Source organism: Pseudophryne corroboree, chromosome 6 (assembly GCF_028390025.1).
Source record: "Pseudophryne corroboree isolate aPseCor3 chromosome 6, aPseCor3.hap2, whole genome shotgun sequence".
Taxonomy (NCBI): domain Eukaryota; kingdom Metazoa; phylum Chordata; class Amphibia; order Anura; family Myobatrachidae; genus Pseudophryne; species Pseudophryne corroboree.
The window spans coordinates 421334798-421351482 of record NC_086449.1 but is presented as its reverse complement, the minus strand read 5'-3'; the positions used below and the strand labels follow the sequence as shown (position 1 = coordinate 421351482).

Below are 16685 nucleotides of genomic sequence, written 5' to 3'. Positions count from 1 at the left end.
TCTCATTCTTCAAAATTGTGTAGATCACGTTGCCATGCTCTCTATATATTACTGCATAAAAAAACCTTATCTGGCTCAAATAAGTCTAAATAAAGGTAATGGATTGTGATTTTTATTTTGTGCAAGAGAAGGTAGATAGAGTTCCATTAATCAAACTTTTGAGAGGGTAAATCCGCTGTAATGTTGTATGGCAGAAGTTCCCAAACTCTGCCATTACAATCCAGGTATTAAGTTGTCCATGCTTGAACACAGGTGACTTAATACATTGATTTAACCATGTGGACTCCAGCATTGATTTTCATAAAACCTGTACTGTAATGGCAGAGTTTGGGAAACTCCGGAGCTTTTAAATCCATAAGACTGCTTTTTCTCCTGGAAATATACCTATTTTATATGCACGATACCTTTAACATTCTAAATCCTTTAAACATCCCTTGCAACTGTCCCAATTTTAGCTGGACAGTCCCGGTTATCGTCACTGTCCTGCTGTCCCACCCACGGTCCACAGTGCCCAGCAGTGGGAGAGGGACAGTTGGGAGGAACCTGCCTTTCGCTGCTCTACTTAGCAAGGAAGCATTTATCAAGTTAATTCTATAAATTGAAAGGGAGAAGATGATTGGTTGCTATGGGCATCGTCTCCTCTTGTACACTTCTCCACTCTTTACACTGCTTAATATGCTCCCCTAGTTCTAGACCTATTATGGGAACATTCTGCTGGAGTTGCATGGAGACCTGAGAGCTAGGCGAATGGAACAACGAAAAAAAGTTCGTCTAGGGTTTTATTTGTAAAACACTTAAGAGCCAGTGCGAGAGATAACGAAGGAAGGCAGGCAGGCTTTAGCCATTATTTGTCCCTACTCTAGCAATTAGAAGTAGAAATAAATCTGGGTACATTCGAGCATGCCTAATTTGGTTATGCTGAGCAGACTACATTTTTAATAGATAAATGCTAGAAATATACTTTGGTTTGTCATCAAGCTAATTAAAAACTATTATTAGATGTAGTAGAACACAGGTTCTCAAACTCGGTCCTCAGGACCCCACACAGTACATGTTTTGCAGGTCTCCTCACAGAATCACAAGTGAAATAATTAGCTCCACCTGTGGACCTTTTAAAATGTGTCAGTGAGTAATTAATACACCTGTGCACTTGCTGGGTTACCTGCAAAACATGCACTGTGTGGGGTCCTGAGGACCGAGTTTGAGAACCACTGTAGTAGAATCCTCCTTTTTGTTTCCATACCGGTTCATCTCAAGCATGGCAAACATTAAACTACAACATACAATAGAAATACATATTCAGCTCTTCGTGCAAGCAGCCACAACAGAATACTTTCTGATGGCTTATAAAAAAGGACATTGAAAAACACGGACCACAAAAATAATTACCATCAAACTTCAGAGCAAATCTGAATCATTTTCCACAAATGTACATGTTCTGACATTTCACAAATCTTCTTTTTCACTACAGTCGAAATGTAAATCAACTATTCCCCACATACACACACACACACACACACACACACACACACACACACACACACACACCTCCAAACATTGATATTTAAACAAATAATTCTCAATAAGGAGCAGATGTACTAAGCCTTGGAGAGTGATAAAGTGGAGAGAGAGAGAGAGAGAGAGAGAGAGAGAGAGAGAGAGAGAGTGTGAGTACCAACCACTCAACTCCCAACTGTCATTTTTCAAGCATAGCCTGTAACATGGCAGATAGGAGCTGATTGACTGGTACTTTATCTCACTCCATTTTATCACTCTTCAAGTTTTAGTACACCTCCCCTTTGGAGAGAGACAACGTGAAGAGAAGTAAAATACCAGCCAATCTGCTCCTAATTGTCATGTAACAGGCTGTGTTTAAAAAAATGACATGAATGAGCTGATTGGTTGATAGTTTATCTCTCTTTATCACTCTCCAAGGCTTAGTACATCTGCTTCTAAGTATTAGAACAAGACCCACGACTGTCCTCTGCACATGATTCTAAGGTTTCACCAAAAATTACCTGGAATATTGCTGCAACTTCAGCTAGGGAGAATAGTGCTATTAGATACATAGCTAGGTAGGTAAAGCAAATAAAAAAAATACAGGTTTCAGACTAATAACAATTCAATAGCATTTAACACTTGCAGAGGCAACAGACAACGATGCATGGAGGAAGATAACCCCATTAAGATAAAGGGATATCCTCATTGGGACCAGTAAATAGCGGAACAATATACAAAGAATGAAAAGGGGTAATGAGTAACGGAAACTGCCCCATTTGTTTAATAGTACAGAAACTACAAAAATGGGGCAGAACCTCTGATCAATATTTTATAATTATACCAATAAGTTTGCTTGACCACTTGTCTAAAGAATTACTTCACGTGAAGAGGTAATGTGACAAGATACTGGAGAGAAATAGAGAAAAAGGTCTCCACCCTGACTTCAACATCTAAGGAACTTTCCACCAAGTCCATCAGATAAAATAGGGCAGATGAGGATACAGCAAAGGAATAGGCTCCCTACCAATCCACTGAGACAGGACTGTTTTTTTTGTCTGCTGCTGCATCCCTAGCTAAAAGCTATGCAGTATTCCCTGAGTGAGGAGGGAGAAAAGAAGGAGGAGGGGGGGGGGGGGGGGGGGGAGGGGTAGAAGTTCCATAGTGCTCATTGAAGGTCTTTTTATTTCTTACTATCATTGCCCTAGCCCTTTTCCTACTCACCTTCATATGTACCACTCTCTAACAAGGCTCCACTTCTCTCTAATTCCATAAACGCGTCCACAGTAATAAAGTTGTAATCCACACCAGGCACCTCCCCTTCTTTAGGCTGCCTTGTGGTGCCTGAAAGGAAGAGAAATAGGATTAGCATATTAGCAGATATTAATTTCAAATTGAATCTGCAGGCTAAACATATTTATGTATAATTATTTATTTAATGAATTCAAACAGTTACTTTCCCCCTAAGCTAACCCCCGCCCTGGAATAATATTGCGAGGTTCCCCTACCCTTACATTATTACTGAACAAAAGTAGATTGTAATAAAGAAAGAGGACCCTGATGAGGAGCAGGAACCGGTTCTCTAGAAACAGGAGTGAGCAGCTGTAAGGCCTACTGCAGCTTATATTTTACAAAGAGTTGGTTAATAATCTTTTTACAAATGTTTGGAACTAGTATCAGTTATCCAACTTTCTAAAATGCATAACTAATTTTAGGGTGACATCATTTGTTTCCGCATGACTATTGGGGGAGGGGAGTTCAATAGGTAGGTCTCTCAATCAGACAAGTACTGTACTCTCCCATTAGTTTCAGAGCTCTTAATAGTCTCAAACATTCCCTTCACTTCTCACTAGTATTATTCATGCTACATGTTACCTGGTTCACATAAATAAGTAAAACTATTTTATATAAATGATTGATACATCTAGTCTTGTAACAGTTTTACTGTTCAAAAAAAATGGCAGCATGCCTAGACAACATCAGACAAAATAAGTCCTCTAAAGACAAAATCAGACCAACTTCAGCTCTTGGCACAGGACAGTGTAATCTTCGAAGAGTCCAAACATTTCCTTGGTAGAGCTCTGAATGTTGCTTCAGAACCACAAATGGGTCTTAAATCAAGTGTATAGTACAATCCGGTTTTCCGCCCGGTTCTGACTACAGTTATATTTTGTGCTTTGAATAAACGTGCACTTTTTTTGCAAATACAGTATGTTGAAAAAAAAATACACAAAGACAAGCTACTGCTTTTACGGTGCAATATTCAGAATAGAGTAAAAAGGTGCATTTACAATTATAACTATATCATAGCCCTGCACCAAATTTTCTAAACATCCTCGACAGACAGTTCAGATGAGGTAAATTGGTGCATTAAACATAAACCTTAATATAGCTATGCCAGCGAATAGCCACATTATATTGCAAAATACTCTGATGCTTTGGTGCTACCTGATTAGAACATTTCCTTAACGCAAAATGTCAGATCAACAAATTGCAGCAAGATAAGACATGCAAAAACACCAAAAGTCAAGATTTTAGAATGTATGCTGATCTATTAATCCACTTATACCCCTTTCAGACAGAAACTGAAATTACCAAGTAAACCAGTTCTACCCGGTAATTTCATGAAAAAAGCGGGTCCTTTTTCTGTGTGAAAGAGTCAACCCTGGTTGAAATTCCCGGGACTTCGACTCTGGAATTTACCAGGGTCGGAGACCTGGAAATTTCGACCTGTGTTGACCCTTTCAAACAGACAAAATACCCATGTTAATCCGCAAATTACCATGTCGAAATTCTCAACCCGGTAATTTGCATGTCTGTGTGAAGTGGAGGGTCAGACACAGCCCGGCAACATGACCCAGCACTGAAATGCCGGGTAATTGCCGGGTTTTCGGTCTAAATGTGGTGTTGGGCTCCAGCCTGGGGCCCAGATTACTCTAAGCATTTGTTTATTTTTGTTTTTTTATATATGTCAGATAGGATTCCAACCAATATATTGCCAAGGTTCCCATGGGGTTTGAATTGCCTCTGCCTAAAGGGGTTTACAGAAGCAAAGCCAGATTAACAATTTATGAGAATGTGTTCAAGATGTACAGTTTGCAGCAGGTGTGGTATGTGTGACTGCCGTTCAGCATACCGGCGCTGGTATCCTGGCCATGAAATGGCGAACGGGAAAAGGGGGGAGGGGGAAAGAGGGGCGAAGGCAACAAGCCCCTTGCAGGCTAGCTGCGCTCACTACACTGCAGGCTCAGTGGCGTTCTATTCCCACTACATGGGTGTTGTGGACAACCATGAGTGGGAATAGTCCCTGCTGGTCGGCATGCCGGCTGTCAGGATTGTGAGGGGGCGGGGTGTAGGTGGAGATATTGTGACCAGCTGTCACATAACTACATCCCTATACAGCTCCCCATTGCAGAAATACTGTAGGTGCGTGGTACTATTGCAATATGTCAGAGTCTGATATCTTCTGCGTCGGCTGCATATTTCCAGGGCACTCTGCAGATGCTGTCAGGGGACCAGTCAGAGTATGATTACCACCAGGAAGGAAGCACCATAAATATGGCACAGTTCTAGGTACACCGGCCCCTTGACTTATGGGTCAGTGAACACATTATAGATATACCACTGCCTTTAGATCTTCAAATAAACTCACAAATCTAAATATATACTGTATACAGAGATAATCAATCTTATCTTATACACTACAACAAGGTGACAGATTTTTGGACTTCAGCATTATGAATTGATCACCATGATGCTATTTCTAAACGAAAAACACAAAAGAAATGCTAGCGATAACTTGACACCAATATTTCAGATATAAAAGGGTTGTTTACTGCTTTGTCCTGTCCAATTGTCAGAATCTGTTGCACTCTGCTTAACTTTATGGCTTGAAGGTGATGTATATTTTACAATGCCTGGCACTACTCCTTCTAAAATGTGGCCAAGTAGCTGTCAATATTAATAAAACATGCTCATGCCTGAAAGAATCTGCTTAAGAACTATGCGTGTAACTCCAGTGTTATAAGGAAAAGGAATATTGCAGCCATCAATCTGGAATGCAAGAGAATATTTAAAAATAAATAAATAAAGTTACTGAATAAAACATCCCCTTGCAGCAAACATCCTCTTACAAAAGAGTAATGGATTAAAACACAGGTTCTCAAACTCGGTCCTCAGGACCCCACACGGTTCATGTTTTGCAGGTCACCTGCAGATTTTTAAAATGTGACAGTTGGTGATACACAGTGCAGCTGCCGGGTGACATGGAAAACGTGAACCGTGTGGGTTCCTGAGGACAGAGTTTGAGAACCACTGGATTAAAATATGCCTGTGCTTATTATTCATACAATAAGCCTGCTTCTTCATAGCTTTCCCAGTATGCAATGGATGTTCTCTCTGCTGCTCCATATGCTGCTAATGATAATCCTACATTGGTTCTGCTTCCAGTAGTTATTGTTAGATCTTACTGCAACCCTGACTGTACAATGCTCTAATGCCTACATTATTCTGTAAGGGCAAAATAAAATAGTGGCATGTATTTTAAAAGGTTTGCAAATTAATATTTTAATATACAACTCTGACTGGTAGAACAAAGTTACAAAGTAGTAATACATTAACAAAAAGCTCAAAAAACATATCTAATAATGCGGTCGTAGGGTGTGCATAGGTAGAGAAGGAGCTGCCCCAAAGTTGCAGACTCAGTGTGAGCAGGACCGAGACATACAGTAACAGCTGCTATCAGTGTGTGCCATAATGGACATCTCCTCGCCCCATTCTACCCATTGCTTGTACACCTGCCTACATTTCACACCAACCCTCCAGGAGGTCAAAGGAGTAAGTGCAGGTGGTGGTGCTGGTGGTGGGAGATGACATGAATTAGCTTCATCATGGTCTTGATGCCCACAGTGCAATTCATCAGGCTGTGATGATGCATCATCACGTAGCAGGGAGTGGGGCGATGATGATATGATTAAATCATCATAGCCCTATACGTTTCTTAAAAGGGGAAAGTGCAATCTGGGAAGATGGCATAATCACAATTCAGAAGTGTCACAGACGTTCCAGGAGAGTAGGGTAGTATGTCATGTGTGTGTACTTATGAGTGTGTTGGTAGGACATTAATTATAGAAGTAGAGTGGAGGCAGAGCAGAAATGACAGAGGAAAAGTGAAATTACATAATTACATAATGCGGGTGCTTGGAAATGAGTAACAGAGGGAGAGACTAATGGAAGCAGATGCAACAAGATAAGGATGACAGGCCTGCCAAAGTGGTGCAGCCAACGTGGTATTTTTAGAGGTAAGGAACAGAGGATGGAAGGGGACTAGTACACTTTCTGGCCATTCACAGCCACTGTATGTTGTATGTATAGGAGACAGTCCTGTGGGGGAGTTCATGGGTGGTAGACAACAAACAATATCTGCGTTTTTACAACAACGATCTTAACTATTTATGCCATTTCTTTGTTCAAAAGAAGGGATGAGGCAACCTAATAATTTTAGAAAGGTGGCTCCAATGACTAAAGCCGATATTCAATTAGCCGCTGTAATTTACCACGGCTAATTGACCTCCCCCTGGTGCTATACAATTAGCTCCGATGCTGGCACTCATCAGGGATTATTTTTTCACCTGCCTGAGGCAGGCAGAAAGAAAATACCAAATAACCATCCTTAATCAGCTCTATTTTTGTGAACACACATAGGTCTGTGAATTTATCCCGGATTCTGGGTGTTTTTGGCGGAAAATGGAAAATTTGTTTGGACGCAAAAATTGGGAAACAATTGAATAGGGAGCAAAAAAAAATGCGCAAAAATTAAAAATCAAAGTCATGAAAACTCCTGTTTTTCCCACCCAAAAAAAATTCAGGCTAATTAAATATCCTCCCAAGTACTGTAGGAAGTACTTTGGCCCTTGTGCTTCAAATGTTCTGGAACAGAGCCTCACTCTGACAGTCATTAATTAAACTTTTAATTGTGTTTCTAGTATTTGTACCCCCCCTTCTTTTCTCTTTGCCTAAATTGAAACTTTTAACTAGACACAACATGCAAATTTTATATCCTCATAATAATGTGTCTGCCTTGAGTTCTGAATAATATATATATATATATATATATATATATACATATATATACACACTCACACAATATATTATATACAGTATATATATATATATATATATATATATACACACACACACACACGCATATTTTATATCGTCACAATAATATGTCTGCCTTGAGTTCTGAATATTATATATATACACACACACACACACACACACACATATATATATATACACACATATATACTAGGCCCATAAGTAGTTAACAATTATTGTTGTATACAATTATATATACAATTATAAGTTTAATAAGGAAGAACACTATAGGACTATTAACATTGAAGGTGTATCCATTGAATATCAATAAAATTAAATAATAACAATATAAAAGAATAAAAATAAAATTAGTTATTATCAGCGAGCACAACAAACATAAAATAAGAATAACACAACATAAATTTTAGTTCACTATTAGTGAGCACTTAATGAGGGATTTATTAAATTATATATTCAACAAATTTCATTATTTAATATTATCACATTTATATGTAATCATTTGTTTACAATAATTTAATAAATTAAATAAATTAGAATATAAAACATTTAAAAAAAAATTCCACTAATGAGGATATTTTAGTTGTGTATTGAATAATTTAATTAATAGTGTTAAGATAATATATTAATATATAGCTATAATGAAATGAAGTTGATATGTATGTGGTGAGGCCATTAAATGTTAATTAAACTACTAACCCCCATAAATTTGTATTTATGACATATTTCAACTGTAGTCCCCGGTTTCAAATTAATGTGGAGTAATCCAGGCTTAATTTCCAAAAATTTATGAATATTATAATGTGGAGTTTAATATCAACATCTTAACTTATTGATAGTAAATAGATTTAATAATACGTAACAAATTGTGAAGAGACAAACATTACATACAGGGAGTGCTCTGAGTAGCACTTATCCTGTATGTAAGATATTGGAGTCAGGTAATTGCATGCAGGAGGCGCTCTAAGTAGCGCTTATCCTGCATGCACAAACGGTTGCTAGGAGACCGTACACGGGAGGCGCTCTAAGTAGCGCTCACCTCACTGCTTAGCAGCGGGACGCACGTGCTGATGTTGCGCTCGTTGCTAGGTAGTGGGGGCGTACGCGCCGACGCTGTGCCCGTGGTGTGAGTGTCCACGGAAGGCGGTTTTCAGCTCCTGGGACACGTGGTGGCTGTAGTTGTGCCAGTAGTTTCCACAGGAATCTGCTAGTAATGTCCTGGGAAATATAACAGCTGCTAGTAATTACTCTGACAGTTGCTGGGCAACAGAACGTGCATGATGGCGTCACCCTCGCCATAAGGAGGCTTGGAACTCATATAGGAAGTATCTCTCTGCCTTTATGATACCAATTAAAACTTCAATTTAATTTTAACGTTATATTATGAGCTTAATCTTACTTGATAACACAGTTATTTTAATCAGGAATCATTAATAAAATTGTTTCACTAAATAAAGGCTCTCTTATTTTTATTTAAAATACATAATAAATGTTTAGAGTAAATACATCAATTAAGTAATTAATAAGCTATGATAGGAAGTGATGCAACAGGCTGAGAAGTATAAATAGGGAGATTGTGAGCCCAGTCCTCATTCCAATATTGGACTACCATGTGTGCAGACCTATAGGACAACTGCTGGTAAGCAAAAATGGCTACTCTTTAATTTTACTTTATTGCAGTCTGGATATAAATAAAATAATAAGTAACATATTGTTCTTATTAGGAAAACAAAAGGGATTTATTTATCCCAAGTCCATAAGTGGATCCTTCCTTATATGCTTTACAGACATTTAGAAAAATTGCGGGTAAGTTATGTTTTATAAATTAAAAATAACACATATATAAAAAAAGATTTTTTCGGTCTTAATGAAATAAGAATAGTGAGAGAATTAATTATTGCTCTGTTCTTGTTAGAAATATTAACCTAATGAGGCAAGATAAACAAACCATATATCTACATTTTTGGAGAAGAATGTAATCCACTAGTAAGTACTGTGGAGTCTTTTATTAGATAAATAAATAAAAAAAAATGAAACCCCAAAGATGTATTTATATATTTATATTATTATGTAGGGTGGCCTATAATAAGGAACCCCACCAAAGGCTGTTACATTTTGAGAATCTTCTTCCTCGAGTTTTTCAACCTATTAAAAAAACCTTTCAGTAAGTATATTAAAATAAATGTGTATAAATAAGTTAATACATAAATGAAATTGAGTCACATTAAGATTTGGTCTTTTTTTTACATAGGCACAATTGGGTCCAATTAATACTCTTTACCTTTTATGAATGATACAGCTATTTCCAAATAAACAGAGAGTTGTTATTTAGAAGTAAGTACTATTATATTGATGGGTCAATTGATTGACCCACTCATTACGGTAAAAATAAGCTAAGCTAATATATAAATAAAATTGGGTCATGTTAAGATTTGGTCTCCCTTTTTTTCAATATAGGCACAATTTGGTCCAATTAAAATTCATTACCTTTTATGAATGATACAGATATTTCAAAATAAACAGAGAGCTGTTTTTTAGAAGTAAGTACCATTATACTGATGGGTCAATTGATGGGCCTACTGATTACGGAGTGATTCAGCAGACAATCATTATTATAATATGATGTGTGTGATGTTAAAAATAAGTAGGATCTAAATAATGTATAAAGAAATGATGTGAGCAGTTCCTTTTATAGCTCATAAAATTATTATCGGTATATACAATATTAGTTTGTTCAAATATGGATAATATGACCATATTGTGATATGCATATTCCTCTCTCTTATCAATGTTCCTTTTTATTTATACATGTTTTATATTTTTTTTATTACACCCTGAAGAACACCCCTGAAGAAGTTGATACAGATGAAACGCGTTGGTGGAAAGCTCTTTTTTATCGTTTTATTTATATTTTTTACATGAATAATGCTGAAACATACAATTGTATCTTCAATGTAAAAGAAATTTCCATTATTGATTTATTTTAAATTTAAATCTTATAATAAAAAGACGTATGTGATTTAAATATGGGTGTTTATATGTGTAAGGTCATCCTCTCTTTATAAATTATCCGTTAAAAATTGTCTAATTATAACAGTTTATAAAATAAGTGCGCTCCACAGAGACACTTTTTCTTCTGTTTCTGCATTTTGATCCTTATCGGCAAAGGATCTGCTCTGTGTTGAAGCTTGCCCTCTTATTTGGAGACATAACAGTATTTAAGCTATTTTAGAAACTAACTGACATAAAACAAATAATAAAAAAAAAAATTCAGTAGTTTACACTAAGAGCGCACTAAGGGATTATACATATATATATATATATATATATATATATATATACACACACACACACACACTTTATTATATATATATATATATATACACATACAATATATATATATATATATATATATATGTATGTATATATACACATACATACACACACATACATACATACATACATATACACACACATCAATATATATGTGCCAACTCACACACATCTACATATATACACACACACTTTTCTTTAAGACGTTACTGGAAGGGATAAAGGGAAAGTTAGCAGTAGACAGTGAATGACAGACAAATAGTGCAAGTCAACAATTTGGAAATTTACATCTGCTGTCATCTATAGAATAAGAAAAAATTGTCCATTGCCTGTCAGGTGCTGATTTGAGCATACAGTACTCAGGAAAATAAAGAAAATTCCACCTTGTGCACAGAAGTAATGGTCAGCCGCGGGTCCCAGTGTGCATATGTTAGATTTTTTTTTATAAATTACAGCAGTAGCTGAGGCCCACAATTCAATTTGCAAAACACTTTATGTAGCGTAAATTATATACATCTGGTATGCCTATTTTAGCTGTTGCATTTAAATTCTGCTGTATGCAGAGCGGCACTGCTGAAGTTTAGATATTCCTACCATTTCTTCTGCCTGATCTCCTGGGAAGTGTGCATGATTAAAATGACATTGTCACACGCCCAGAGGAAATCAGGCCAGTTGTGAACAAAATACAAGACAGACAAACACACTAAATATCTGAAATATGTTAATGGAGGCATATTTGTTCTGAACAATAAATGATAACACTTTTTACATGGCAGACTAAGCATTTATTAAGATTTAAACCAATTATGAAAATTAAAAATATTGGAAATAAGCAAATATATTGTGATTTGGTTAACTCAATGTTGAATAGGCAATTTTAAAATAAGTTACTGCACTTAACCAATAGCTCTCTACCATTCACTGTGGAGCGATACATAGCTCCTTGCAATTCTAGCATTATGAAAAGGGCTTTCAATAAATAACATAGTACCTAAGTTTGATCGTTATTAATAAATATTTCCCTATGTGTCATTTTATACAAGGAGAACAATAGAAACCACTCAAAACTGATACAGTTTATAAAATATGGAGGGAGAAAAATAAGTCATATGGTTATATTGAGAGTGGTAAATGTTGTTTTCAGAGGAATATTGTAATAACATTGGGCCCAATTCATCATCAATCACTGAAGTGCGGAAATCGCTATTTGCTGCATGCGCGAGGACTAAGATTGGCGGCAGAGGGCGGTGATGGGGCATCGTTGCAACAGTGAGGGGGGCGCGGTCTGGACAACGAAGGCTTGTTGATGCGACCCAAAACAATAGTTGTATTTACCTGAAACAGATTGCAATCACAAGGCACAATAAAAATCTGTTGCTTTCAAAATAAAAGAAATAAATCTCTCAAGCAACCCCAAAAATCCACTTTATTTCACCATGGGACACAGAACTATTATATAACTTATAGTGTATATTTATCCAGGTGGACTTGCAATAAAGTGAAAAGAAATTGGTCCGCAATGTATGCACAAATAGGTTATCATTCACTGATGTTCCAGCACAAATAGCACTTTCCTTTCTACACGTACTGTAGGTCACTTCCAGTCTGCAATGTATCTTTCCAGAGCTCATGAATGACTGATCTTACTTTAATTTTACATCATCAGGACTATATGGTCTCTGCCCCTCTCTTTAACTCCTTTTTTATTAATGTAGAAAGTAACAAATACATTTTTCACCAGCTAAGACAATGCATTATCAGTTACTTTCTATGGAAGAAGCACTGTACTTGTAATCAATAAAGCAATTACTGTCAATGTGGAAAGGAAAAGAATGGCATAATGGGACTTTAAATCAAACAATGTGATAATTTACCCTTGAACTAAATACAAACTTTCAGTGTAGGCCATTTGTATATCTCCAAAGCTCTATCCCTCATCTGGTTCATCTGTATTGTCCATGATTAGGTCCATTGTGGTTTCTGTCACCTACAGTACCTCTCCTTGTTCCAGTTTGAAATCCGTACTTTCACTGTTTATGTTTACATTGAGCCAAATATTTTTTGAATCATACATGCTGACTTTATGCTTCTGACTACTTGGAGAGCGGAGCCAAGCTCTATCATTAGGACCTGCCCCCATCTGAGAAAAATGCCATAAATCATGGATGGGTCTGCGGGGAGGGGTGCAAGGCTAAAATTACACGATTTGCATAATTTTAAGCCCCACCTTTTTCCTGCAGATCTACGATTGCCAGTATTACCTCCCCACCCTGCTCACTACAGTAGGAAGTGGGTGGGATACAGGCGATCCACCCACTCTTACAGGCACTACCAGAAAAATAAAGGCGTCTTCCATACCTTCCAGGAGAGTAGGCAAGTATGTATTGAGTGTTGTGCGTAGCTAAAATGCCTGCAATGTTACTGTTTATGTTGAAACAGATCTATAATGGGATAAAAGCAATTATATATAGACTTACATGCAAGCAGGACTGTCATCAGTGGGGTACTGCCGGTACTGGTGTCCCGGGTCCAGACAGACAGACAGGCCGGGCAGCAGATTGTGGACCAGCAGCCTGCCAAGCATGAAGACAGCACTGCAGTGTTTCAAATTTACCGCTGTCCGCGAGCCAATCAAAGCTCATGGACTGGCAGCCAATCAGGAGGAGCTATTGTGGACGTTTCTGAATGGCTTGCGAACGGCAGATAATCCGCATGCTTGGCAGGATGCTGGTCCACAATCTTTTGCCGGGTCCACCTGTCCAAGATCTGCTCAGCTTGGTGTTCCCGGCGAAAGGAGGAAGGGGGCACAGGGAGGCAGCTGAGGCAGCTACCTCCCACCATCATCCAGACTGCCTGTCTTCCTAGCCAAGGTGAGTGCATCAGTGCCAGCATTCTCTTGCCCTGTGCCCTCCCCACTAAAGTCCAGCCTTCTCTTTATTGTGTCCCTCTCTAAGTCCAGCCTACCTTGCCTTGTGTCCCCCCATTAGGGTCCAGCCTTCCCGTGTCCTCATCCAAGGTTCAGCCTCCCCTACCCTGTGCCCCTCCATTAAGGTCCAGCCAACCATGTTCTGTGCCCCTTATTAAGGTCCAGCCTTTTTATTCCTGTGCTCTCCAACCAAGGTTCCCCCCCCCGCTCACCTTAAGGTCCAACCTTCCCTGCCCTGTACAAACCCCACATGTCTCTCATCCCTGTGCCCCCAATAGGTCCAGACCTCACATTTCTACATCCCCCTTTGGTACTGTCTTCTCTGTCCTATTGCCCTCCAGTTTCAGTCCTCCCATATCCAGACATCAATGGTCTCTGATCTATTGCGACTGCCACCCACCTTTCTCCTGTGCCCTTCATAAACCACTTTTTCTCTTGCCCTGCCCCTCATTCTGCCTCATCACTATATAATTATTATGGATTCCCCACTCCCACAGCCCAACTTTAAAAAATAAAAATGTAAAAAATAAAACAAACTTGGTTTATGAATCAAGTGATGTCCCATGCCTGCTGTAGCTCCACCCATCTTTTTATGGTGGGGGGACCCTGTCTACAGAATTTAGTCAGGCCCCAGAATTTCAGATGGCAGCTCTACATACATGGCAACAGTTAAAGATACAGATGTAAGCAGTGTCGGACTGGGGCGTGAAGGGCCCACCGGGAAAATGGAGTTGTAGGGGCACATGATTGGGGGTGTGGGTAATCTACACAGAAGGTGTGAGCAGGCACCACAAAGACTTGGCTAACCATTACAGAGCGCATGGTCTAGGCCTTTAGATAAATATATCGTAAATACTGCTAGTGCATGCATGATAATGTACCAGATTAATAACAGCAGAGTACTGTAGAAAATACACCATAGTCTTGTGCAGTATAAGGCAACATACGTATAAAGTATAATTAAAGTGCACAGGAGATGGTGGGCCCGCATACAGTGGGGCCCACTGGGGGTTTCCCCTGTAGCCCTGTGGACCAGTCCGACCCTGGATGTAACCAAAAGGCCATAATGAGGAAACAGACACGAGCAACTTTAGAACCAGGTGTCTACCTATAATGAGGCAAACTGAGACCGTCATCTCTGGCAGAAAATCAGTGAATCAATTTGAAAGAATATGGCAGCAAAAGTAATACTACAAATGACAACTATCAGGCTGATGCGGGTTGCATGTTCGTTTTGCGCGTGTTCAAATAACATGCTACAATATGCAGACGAGTGCATGCATGTAAAAGCTGCAGCCGTTGCATCGTATGACTTTCATATACAGACTCCTTTTCACACAGATGTACAAATGTCGCGCAACACATTGATCTAGCAAATCTAGTGTAGCAAAGTAGTTTTGTCGCTTCCAGTTGCTTTCGAGTGAAAAAGAGGATCGCTGAGATGCCGGGATTTAGCACACAGAGAGGGGCTGTTCAGAGTAACTGAAGCCACAGTGTACGAGGACACATCAGTAACTCAAAACAAACATGTCTGGACCATAGTTCTAGACAAAGAGCAATCTTACAAAGAATGCCTCAATGTAATTAAGTGAAACATACAGTAGGGCCCCAATTAAGAATGAGACATGACCCTTTTAGCGCTCACTAAAGGGGTTATGGCCTCCTTTCAGTATTCAGCAAACAGCTGTGAATTAAGATTACCACTGTTTGTCACTGAATCCACATTGGCGTTAATGAGGACCCAGCACAGCCTTTCTGGTGAACCCTTCCAGGCATTGCAGAGCCCTGACAAGTAAAAGTGCCATGTGCATGCATGGACTGGCTGTCACTACTGTATGTGTTTGACATACTGTAGAAGCCTGTCACTGGCAGCAAAAGGCTGCCAACTGCAGTGTGGAGGATGCCGCTGAAGAGGGGAAACTCACTGGACCTCGCCGGGGAGGTGAGTATTGTTACATACCAAGGGCATATTCACTAGTATCCAGAGCCGGATTATAGCAGGGGCGGTCGTCCCAGGGCCCCCACACACTGTCCCCCAGAATTGACCACTTGCACTACAAATGTGAAGCCCAGGTAAGTAATACCCCGCCATAGCAGTCTCACTCTCTGCCTCCAGAACCCCGGTGCCACATCTTAGAGTTCCCCAGAAGACATGGAACCTCCGTTACTGAGTCTTCCCGGAGCAAAGTGAGGCTGCCAAAGCAGGGTATACTTACCTAGACACAAACACACTCAGGCACCACCAGCGGGAGTCCAGATGTGTGGTACCCTACCTCAGCAGCCGCCAGGCCACACACTGCCCAAACCTCCTCCGTTCTCTACAGTGCATGCACCCTCATGCTGTGCTCCATTCCATCACTCACATAGCAGGAGAAGTGGACAGCGCAGCTCCACTCTCTAACAATCACCTCAGGACTCCAACAGCCAGTAAGTGAGATGGAGCAGGTGGGGGAAGCAAAGGGAAGGGGGGGGGGGATTTTAACCCATGCAACAATCCTGTTTTGCATAAAAATTGATAGGGGGCCCATACAAGTTTGTTGCCCAGGGGCCCTCACAGACCTTTATCCGGCCCTGTTCGTATCACTGCAGTACTAAACCAGATATGGTGCAGGTACTAAGACATGTTCTCAAATCGTGCCCAAAATACAGTATGTTAGTTTATTCTAGGATTCTATGCCAATTAAGATTCATTATTTTTAAAATTGGTTTCTCTATCTAGAACATTCATGAGAGAACACTGAATGATTTATAAAAGGAGAACTACATTTCCCGGCATTGCGTTTTAATCCTGCAGATAGATGCAAAGACCCTG

The 16685-nt window shown here is 39.3% G+C and overlaps 1 protein-coding gene and 1 long non-coding RNA gene across 13 annotated transcripts in view; one reads left to right on the top strand and one right to left on the bottom strand.

Moving 5' to 3' along the window:
* The window catches only part of MAGI2 (membrane associated guanylate kinase, WW and PDZ domain containing 2), a 1309326-nt gene that overhangs the window by 566908 nt on the left and 725733 nt on the right, over positions 1–16685 (bottom strand). For all 12 annotated transcript variants that reach the window (XM_063926958.1, XM_063926960.1, XM_063926965.1 and 9 more), the window contains one exon: positions 2722–2841. In XM_063926958.1, the coding sequence (XP_063783028.1) occupies positions 2722–2841 (120 nt within the window). The remainder of the gene's footprint in view (positions 1–2721; positions 2842–16685) is intronic.
* LOC134935336 (uncharacterized) lies at positions 9216–10140 on the top strand. Its single transcript, XR_010180064.1, has 6 exons — positions 9216–9253; positions 9339–9420; positions 9530–9600; positions 9689–9778; positions 9866–9948; positions 10072–10140. It is a non-coding gene; the product is annotated as an uncharacterized LOC134935336 (long non-coding RNA).